The following is a 10494-nucleotide window of genomic DNA, read 5'->3' as shown; positions in this document are numbered from 1 at the left end:
CCCAAAATAGCCATTTCACTGGGTCTTTAAAGGGCCACTTCACCTCTGGGACAACCCGATCTTATTTTATTGTTTTTTGGACAGGATCAACACAATCCTGAGTTGTGTTTTGTGTTCAATCTGTTTTTGGAGCTGTGTGGAGCTCCCTATACATGGCCGTGTGTGTATCCGTCCGTCTATGTATGTGGGTATGTATGTGGGTCCGTATGTAGCCTCAAGAATGTGGTAGTACCTTTTATGACCACACATGTTAAGGGAGGGGCGCTGTTTTCAACTGCAATACACACACACACACACACACACACACACACACACACACACACACACACACACACACACAGCTCCACTTCGAACAGAGGTTCGATTTTTTGAGATATTATAGTATTTGAGCATGTACTAGTGATGCATTTTGCATCATATGATGCAAGACACATCACTGATGATGCAAAATGCATCACTAGTCATGCTGAAATACTAAAATATCTAAAAACACAGATTGAACACAAAAAATAACTCAGGATTGTGTTGATCGTGTCCCAAACAACAATAAAATAACATAAGGTTGTCCCAGAGGTGAAGTGGCCCTTTAAGTTTGCAAATATATTTGTACGAGTGATGCTTATTGATTGGCTAACTGATGTCTGTATTTATGTCTTTCAGTTTTCACATTGATTTATTAAAGAACCTAAAATCATCAGTTGGAGCTTCAACTCTTTGGTGTCCGGCTGGGTTCCATATACACCACGTACAGTATGTCTATGAAAGCTTGATGTCTTTCCATAATTCATAACTTGCTGAATCCTTAACCCCATAGTCCACGTCGGTATCATATCCCAGTACGGGCCCCAGCCATCTCTCCATGTCTGGCACGGTCATCTCCTTGCGCTTCGCATAGTCCACCACCTGGACGGGAGAGGAGAACGGAAGAGGGAGAGATGAGTGGCAGCCAGGCACGCGCAGAGAATAGAGCTGTCACAATTATTACATAATCGTCATAATCGTTTCCATTGTTGAAAAATGTTCATATATTTAAAACAAAAGTAAAAAATGGTGTAAATAATAGCAGATCTACAAGCTCACAACACGTCGCATCGCGACACGTTGTGAGCTTGTAGCTATTTCCACAATCAAGGTTCTTTTTCAAGTGTAAATCTGTCAAATATGTCAGTCATTTCGTTGTATATTTAGGTTATGTGTCATATCTACCATGTGCAACTTCAAAGCCTAAAAGCCAAACAGAAATGTAATTGTCAACGACAAAAACACAATTAAATCGTTAATCGCAATCATTTGAGTGACAATTAATTGTCAAGAAAATGTTAGAGATGCAGGGGCTGACATTTCTAAAAGGGCCTTTTGGTGAAAATATTGAAAAACAGCAGACCTCCAAGCTCACAACACCTCGCACCACAACACGTCGCACTGCGACGTGTTGTGGTGCATTCAAGTTATGGAGAGTTTGGGCAAGGCAATCCTCTTGAATGCTGCTTTCAGGTATGGGCATTTGCATTTCTTTCACCATAGTAAAAACTCCTCTCATGGTCTGGATAGGGCACTTTTTACAGCCCCCTTTGACGTCTATGTGTGCACGTGCCTGGTGGTAGCCTTTAGAGATACTTTACACCGTTGAGGGTTTCTGCCCGACAGCTAGGGTTAAAATCCACTCGTCCGAGACAGTTTGCCCTCCTGGCCCCAAAGTTGTGGAATAAACTCCCTGTCGCACTTAGAACAACAGACTCACTCACTAGCTTTCGCCGTGGACTGAAGACTCACCTGTTCAGACTCCACCTAAACCCATAGCACTACTGAAACACTCAATGACCATACATGAAGCTAGTTAGCAGTTGTTTTTAGGTTTTTTAGAACTTTTATTTCCTTGACTGCTTATAATGTTTCCTAGATAGATATTCATTTGCATTTGTTATATTGCTGTTGATGTACTGACATATTATCTTGTTTATTATTGTGATGTTTTTATCTGCTTATTGTAAGTCGCTTTGGATTAAAAGCGTCTGCTAAATGCCTAAACTGTAAACTACGTTACGTGACTGGAGCAAGCCCAGAGAAGACGTGCAGTGACCTGTTCTCTGGTGATCTTTCCCACGGAGAAATAGGAGGCCTGGGGGTTGGAGAAGTAGAGACCAGAGACCGAGGCAGCCGGAGTCATAGCTAGAGACTCTGTCAGATCAATACCTGAAGGAGCACGCACGCACGCACGCACACGCACACACACACACACACACACACACACACACACACACACACACACACACACACACACACACACACACACACACACACACACACACACACACACACACACAAATCATAATGCATCCAAGCGTGCATATACTGACTGCACATTAACAGGATAAATAGAAGACATTTCAAAAGATATTCTGAGGACAATTGACGCCACATCAATAACTACAAAACCTAGCCAACTATCCAGCCTTGTACACCTACTGTACCCCCTGAAATGAAAAGATATCGTGATTGATGTAAAGGCAGAAACATATCGACAAGATAATGGAACTTGTGGAAAAATAACATCGTATCCGCGATCATCCGGTCTTTAGTTAGGGTATGAAGAAAAAAAGTTTGTTTTGATAGATAAAGTTAATTATAGACTTTTCTAAATCCATTTACATGGAGGAGGACGGCGTGGAGAATTTCCGGATGACATAATTTCCCGTTGCATTCTGGGATATGTAGTCCTGATATCACTCACAGGTGCGATGGAGAAGCAGTCGCTATCATAATCCAATTAAATGAAAAGATTGCGATGAGTGAAAGGTGAAAGGCTGTGTGCCTACCCGTCTTCTCATATATGCTGGCTAGCTCCCACATGGTGGTCTTCTCCGTGTGGTCCGGCTGGCTGGGGTAGCCTGCTGCAGGCCTGATGCCCTGGTAGCGGAGCCTGTGGAGGTCGGCGGCTTCCAGAGGACCCTCCTCGGTGCCGTAGCCCCACATGTCCCTGCGAACGCGTCCGTGGAGCTCCTCTGCAAAGGCCTGGAGACAGAGAGACAGACGGCCGTCAGTGGGTGACGACAACAAGTGTAAGTGGACGGAGTGGAGAATAAGGAAAGAGCAGAGAGTTGTTAAAGATGGGGTGTCATGATTTCCCCCTCTATAAAACATGATTATCAACTATTATGATTATACTAGGAGGAAGAACTTTTACAAAAAAGTGTACAGAAAGAGTTAAAATTATGTTTTTATGTGGCCACACCCACCAGTTCATTGGTATGCGTGGTTGTCATGGTGGGTGGTGACCCAGCTGAAGTTGGCCACACCCACGTGTGTTGGGTGAATGGTAATTAGGGGAGGGGTTGATTCTGTGATGTAATAAGTATGGGTGTTTTTGGAACGGCACGTCTGACCCAGCAGGTGGCAAACTCCAGCTAAAAACCCAAATAAAAAGAGAATGCATAATTGCTCATAACAACCACACCAGGGGGTCTAATGAAGTACTGTCAACCTCCTAGACACATGAAAACCAGAAAAAGTACAAAACTATGGCGCCACCTCTTTAAGGAAAGTCTTAGAACAATCTGTTGAGCCCCTGATTGCTTTGTTGAAATGAGGATGTTTGCTTGGTAGTACAACGAACCCAATCATAGGATCCGATGGGGATGCACAAAGTATGGCATCGCTCCAATTTGGATCTCAGACTTGACGTCAGTCATCTATGACGTCAGTTGTCTATGACATATATGGGCTCCATTTTGATTGTCTTAAATACCAGCTCTTATCCCTTAACTTAAATGCCTGCAATGACGGGGAGCCCTCTGGCCTACTGGTCCAGGCCCATAACACTTAGGCATTGCCACCAGGGGCATAGTTCCGCCGATTTAAAATGAATCCAATACGGAACTAAAACGTCCTATGTTGTTTTCCCCCAGCGAGGTACCAAAAAGAATTTGTCTACATTGGACCCCATTCGTTTTCCCCTTTGATTTTCTAACCTTAATAAACGTTGTCATAAATTACTTTATGGTTCCTGTCGCTAGTGAAAAACTCCCTTTCAATCACCATGATATGCGTTTTGAGCAAATATGGTCCCATTTATGTTAAAGGGGAGGGGTCAACTAAGCTGATACCAGCCGGCTGTGTTCTTCTTCGTGTGCTGTATTTCGGGAGGCTCCGACCACATTCTCCCATGTATCCCTGCGGTTCCATGTGACCGTTGGCAGCCAATAGCATTCCTTATGATTCCTGGGGTACCTTTCAAACAATGATGGCGACACCCATACAAGGGCGTCGCACCGTCCATATTTTTCTACAGTCTATGATTGCCACATAGGCATGGATGCCTGGCGGCGTCCACGGTTCGATCTCAATCCAGACGACCTTTGCCACATGTCACTCCCCGTCTCTCCCCCCATTTCCTGTCAGTCTACTGTCCTATCAATAAAGGCATAAAAGATGCGAGTGACGTAATTTTCTAGTTGAACCAGACTTTTTTTGTGACGAAAGGTCCGGTGCACTGGGATCAATTCACCTTATATTTACCGAGCTGCATATCCGGTACCACTTAAACCCTCTATAATTGGTAAAAGGTACTTGATACAGTAATTTTTCACTCTCTTTCAAATGTCTTTGCCAAAAAATAGCCGATCTATAAGATTGTAAGTGTATAATGTGGCCCACAATGTACATACAGTACCTCAGCCAAGCGGTCGGCCAGGGCTTTGACCATGATGCTGTTGTAGTCGTCTCCCTCTTCCTGGAACCTCCTACTGGCCTCCTCCGCCCCGAACACGCCCACAGCGAACAGCCCCATGTAGTCTGACACGCCGCTCTCTCTGGGAGCCACAAAGTCAGACAGACACAGGTAGGGGTCCGCGCTGCCGCTCTCCTTCTCCGCCTGCAGAACACACATGTGGACACACGTGTTTTGCAACGGTAGGTGTGAGCAGGGACGTGCTGGCCATTGGGAAAAGCGGGACAACTCCCGAACGGCCGGTTCATTCCCATCAGGGGCCCAGCATGTCCCTGGGTGTGAGGACCACGTGTAGTGGCTTAAAGCTAGATGTGGGGACCGCATAGCGGCCCAAACCTCTAATACAGGGGTCTTCAATGTTTTCAGGCCAAGGACCCCTTAGTTATGAGAGAGAGATGAAGCAGGGACCCCCACAACCTTTTCAGAGATTCCATATTGTTTCATTGTTTGACAGCACAATCATCAGTTTATTTTGGATTCATGTCATTTTGTGATTTCAGATATTTAACCACTTGAACTGTCAATGCTTAATAAACTTGACCTTTCACTCTGTGCTTGGTCTGCTCTTTTCCCCCTCTACACCAAACCTCTTTGCCAAAAATAGCCGATGTACAAGCTCACAACGCCTCGTGCTGGGAGGTGTTGTCGGCTTGTAGATTGGCTATTTTTGGCTAAAGTTCTCAGAATATATAATACACTAGGGTTCAAATGGTTAATATAAAAAAGGAGAAAAAGGTTTCTATCACAGAAAGATTTGGAGGACCCCATGTTGAAGACCCCTGGTCTATAGCTTAGCCTTTGGGGCGAGGTCGCTTTTCGCCCTTAGGCGTCCTACTAGTATATTATATACTGGTATACAAAGATTTCACAAAATGGGAATTCTCTGTCAGCGATAGCTGTCAAACCAGGGGCGTCAATTTGGTATGGCAGGGGTATGCAGCTGCCATACCCTGGGTCCAGGGGGTAAAATAAAAGCAACTTTTAAATATAAATCCATGAATGTCTCTTTGTCTATCTGTGCTGGTTATTATGTTGTTAAATTACAGTAAAATAACTGCAAATGCAAAATTCAACAAAATGGTCACTTTAACAAGGTATTATAATTATATTCTCCACACTTTTATTCTCCCCATCTGGACAAAATGGTATATTCCCAGGTTTCGCAGGTCAGCTGCACAGGTGCAATGCATTATTGTTAATTTGTGGCACGTTTACTAACATGTTATAGCTGCACTTCCAGGCTGCCACATCCAGCCCAAGAAACCGTAGAAACGGGGAGAAAAACGAAAATGTACTTCTAAAAATAAATGTATCATGCCTGTTGCTAAGGTATGGCAACATGACTTCGCGCGCGTGCAAGACACCAGTCATGTTGCCATGCCTTAGCTTTTTCTGAACTGATGCCACTGTGTCAAACAGCAGAAGACACACTAAAGAGGAACACACACTCGACGCGGAGGCGGCGCGGAAGCGGCGCGTCAAAAAATACGGCCCGTTATTTTCAATGAACTAACCCACACCGGCGGCGTCAGACACACGCAGCCGCGGGTCTGCCGCCTCGTCTGCCGCGCCGATACGCCGCTGTTCTATTTTTCCAGTGTTGCCGCGCGGTGAACATGTTCTCCCGTGGTTCTCCCCACCGGGGGAAATGGATGTGCTGTGTGGCAGCACGCCGCATCCAGTTGGGGTTACTGCGCGGCACTTCACGTGCGTCGATAGTGCGACGCGACGCGACGCTGCGCAGCCGCCCGTGTCCAGTGTGTGCTCCCCTTCACAGAGACACATGAGGAAGTGTTTGCACACGTTCTGTCCGGTCTCTTCACACACACGTCACATGACCGCAGCGTACCTGTTGCCGTAGGCCGTGGAACGTGGCTATGGGCTCGGTGTCGCGGTGCTGCGCCGCCTCGTCGTTAGCATAAAGGTGTATGTCGTCGCCGGCGCTCTGGGCGGGCCAGAACCCCACCAGGCCCCGCGCCTCCAGATCCCGGCTCTCGATCAAACTGTCCAGCAGCTGCCAGGCGTCGTCAAACACTCTCCTGGCCTCCACACCTGCGTCCAGGGGCGTCACAAGCAAGGTTATTATAGTAAACGAAAACTAACTAAAAAACAAAAACTAGAATGGAAAAACATTTTAGTTAACTGAAATAAAAATAAAAACTATGCTTTTTAAAAAAACGAAAACTAACTGAAACGGTATTGTGTGTTTACAAAACTAACTAAAATAAACTAAAATTATAGAGAAAATCTCCTTAGTTTTCGTCTTTTGTCTTTTGTGGAAATAAAAAATTAAAAAACACCAGTTGGTGAGGTCAAAGAGAGAAGTTGTATGTCTCAACATTTCTGCCACTCTCGACAATATGATGTTTTGTTGACTTTCTTAATTAGACAATACTTTTTCCGGAGCTTTTTTAATCTCACCCCTGACAAATACCCCATATATGTAAAAGACTAAAATTAACACTAAAACTAATAAAACTAAACTAAAACTAAGCATTTAAAAAAATAAAAAAATAAACGAAACTAGCAACCTCACTTTAAAAACTTATTAAAACTAAACTGTAATTGAAAACAAAACCTCAAAACTAATACAAATAAAAACTAATGGAAGAATCCAAAACTATTATAACCTTGCAAGGGGGGGACAAGTGGGACTGAGTTACTAGAGCCCAAAGGTGGGAGGGGCCTTTATTATTTTATACATTTAGCTATTGAAAAATAGCAGATCTACAAGCTCACAGCGCGGCACCGAGTGCCGCGCTGCGAGCTTGTAGATCTGCTATTTTTTTAAAGTTGTGAAAATGTGTGCAAATCTTTGAATATATGTGTTTTTTAAGCGGCAACATGTCATTAGGTCGAACACCCTTTGGATCGACCACCAATAATACATGATGAACACTTTTACTTTTGATACTTCAAGTACATTTTGAATTCCGGACTTTTACTTGTAACAGAGTACTTTTACATTGCAGTATTGATACTGTTATTTAAAACATTTGAGTACTTTTTTCCACCACTGCCACTCACCCAGGGACGTGCTAGCCATTGGGAAAAGCGGGACAACTCCCGAACGGCCGGTTCATTCCCAGCCGGTCTAGGCCGGCCATTAGGAAAAGATTAAAAATAAAATGTCGGCCTTCGTTCCATTTTGGGGGGGCTGGGCGGCCAACAAAGTGAATCGTCACTGTCGGGCAGGAACCTCGTATCTCCAAGTTTCAAATGTGTACATTTTTTCGCAACGCAAAGCCCTGCTTCATCATACAAGGCCGTCGAACAAAAGTAGTGAAAACAGCAGATCTACAAGCACACAACGCCGTTGTGTGCTTGTAGATCGGCTGTTTTCACTAGTTTAATGAATTTTTTAAATGATGAATACAAAACAAACGGTTTTGGACATACAAGGTTTCCACCCGACATTGACGAAATATAACCCACTGGCTTGTCACTTGTCATGATCTGAAATCTTTGAGTAGCAGCAGCGCTATAGAGAGAGATCTCTCTCTATAGCGCGCAATGAGGGCCTCTCCAACTCTTTTTCCCGGGGTGAATCAGGGGCCCAGCACGTCCCTGATTGCCACTCACCCACTGTCTTGTCGTTGAAGATCTTGGGGTATCCTCTGTTGGGGTACTTTCCCCTCAGCTGCCAGATGTCAAAGAATGGCTTCCAGTCGATGAAGTCCACCAGACTACGCAGGTCGTAGGACTGGAACACACGGACGCCCAGCAACTGAGGACGCACTGAAACACGCACGCACGCACGCACGTCAAATACTGATATTTAAAGGACAACTTTCGTTTTTTACAACAAGGGTTCATATTTTAGATTGTAATTAACTCTCCTACTGCCAGATTATTTATTTATTTATTGGGTCTGGTGCCATCAAAAAGCGGCTTACCTTTGCGACGTTATAGTAGATAGATAGACATTTATTTTTTTAATTATTATTATTTTTCTATTGTGCAATAGTGCACTTTGGTCTGCCAGGCAGCAGAGGGCGGCGTCATGCTGAGAATGAATGTGATTTGCCTGTTACGTGCATTCAGACCAGTCACTGGCCACAGAGCCTCACAGCCAGAGAAATCAACAAGGAAGTGAATTGGTCTCCGTTGATGTTAACGCATAATGGATTTTTTACACCATCACCGCGGAAAATGTGTTTACAGTACACGGCGGAGCGACCCCTCATCAGCTTCAACAAGGTAAATGAACGAACGAACGAACGCGAACGAGCGCCGTATTGGCGCGGAGGTCTTTTGGGAATTGGGGCGAACAGGAACGTCCAAAGCGGTATAAGAGTTAAAGAATATAAAAGATGACTGTTAAAATGATTTCATTTCTTTCTTTCTATTGTTTTAGAGAGTCTTATTTCAGTTGTTGGGGGCATGCGTACAAGTGGCTAAATATTTCATTTTACACAGAATAAGCCCATTCCCAAGATACAACGCAACCTTTCATGGTTGGATGTGACTTATGGGGGCTAGAAGTGTTACTGTAAATAGCAATAAAGAAACTGCTGGCTTATTGTGTCTAAAAAGACATATTTAGCCACTTGTACGCATGCCCCCATGCATACGCATGCCCCACATTTTTGCACGGTAAACACGATAAAACAATAGAATGAAGCAAATGAAAACATTTTAACTCTCACTTTTTCTGAACCCTTGTTGTAAAAAAACAAAGTTGTCCTTTAAAGCTGCAGTTCATGTTCTTCATTAGATTTGCTTGTATTTGGTAGTGTTTTTATAGTATGTGTACAGTGTAATGTGTACAGTGAGTATGTTGTGGCTGTAATACATTAATGTATCTCTCCCTCGAGTAATGACCTGGTTTGGGCAGTGAGAGCCAGTCTATGTGCAGACCATTCTCTCTGGCCTGGGCCAGGGACACGTACTGACGATCCTGAAGGAGACGAGTAGGGAAGAAGTTAATAGAAAGTTAATAGGACGGAGATGGGCACAAGGACAGGAAAGATCAGACCCCGTGTGAAGAGAGCGGTGCCCAGAGGCGTAATTTCAAAAAGAAATAGGGGGTGGCAAAAAAGGTTGAGAACCACTGTCTTAGAGATGGAGCTCCCAGCAGTCTTCCGTACCTTTAGTGAATCGTAGTACTCGTTCCTGACGTCTTCGTACTCTTCAGTCACCTCCTCAAAGTACTCCTCCCTCGCGCTCTCATCCAGGAGCTGGGAGCACTGTGTGGTGCATAAATAGATAGATACCTTTATTATCCCACGGGGGAAATTCAGTTGCCCAGAGGCAGCACAGCAGTTAAGGTTACAAGTTACAAAGAAGAAAGAAAAATAGTACTGTAGTGTACAGTCCAAAGAGCAAGCACAAAAAAAAGAAGAATATATACATAAAGTGACCACGAAACATTCACACGTCAGTGACGTCACACACAAAAAAAAAGCTATACTCAAAGCATAACTTAACAAACAATGCCAAACAAAAAAAGTGCACATAACAGTCAATGCTAGTCAATGCAGTCATGCAACACAAGTATCACACCGCCATATCAACACAGCAATAGTACACAGTACAACCAACACAACCCAATAGTACAGGGCCAGAAAATAAGTGACCAAAGTCAGTGCAAATAAGTCAAGAATATATATATATATTTTTTTTTTTTCCTTGCATGCAGTACATTAGTGGACTAGGGACAGACAGAGGCATGGTGGTCAGTGGCAGAACTACAGAGGTGAACAGAGTCAGTCATTACCAGAAGCTGTGCAGTATTATTGCATCAATAATAATCAATAATGGGTGTT

General features: G+C 44.0%; 1 protein-coding gene across 1 annotated transcript in view; it reads right to left on the bottom strand.

Annotated features, from left to right (window-relative positions):
- Positions 1-756: 756 nt before the first annotated feature.
- The window catches only part of LOC308307238 (methionine synthase-like), a gene marked incomplete at both ends in the record, with an annotated part of 46407 nt that continues 36669 nt past the window's right edge, over positions 757-10494 (bottom strand). The window contains 8 exons of the mRNA XM_080752411.1: positions 757-903; positions 2081-2193; positions 2817-3012; positions 4670-4870; positions 6576-6778; positions 8309-8464; positions 9551-9626; positions 9817-9915. Of these exons, the coding sequence (XP_080608537.1) occupies positions 757-903; positions 2081-2193; positions 2817-3012; positions 4670-4870; positions 6576-6778; positions 8309-8464; positions 9551-9626; positions 9817-9915 (1191 nt within the window). The remainder of the gene's footprint in view (positions 904-2080; positions 2194-2816; positions 3013-4669; positions 4871-6575; positions 6779-8308; positions 8465-9550; positions 9627-9816; positions 9916-10494) is intronic.

The sequence above is a fragment of the Nannobrachium achirus genome, assembly GCF_963921795.1.
Source record: "Nannobrachium achirus genome assembly, chromosome: 21".
Lineage (NCBI taxonomy): Eukaryota > Metazoa > Chordata > Actinopteri > Myctophiformes > Myctophidae > Nannobrachium > Nannobrachium achirus.
The sequence above is the reverse complement of the archived record's forward strand: the minus strand, read 5'-3'. Positions and strand labels throughout refer to the sequence as shown.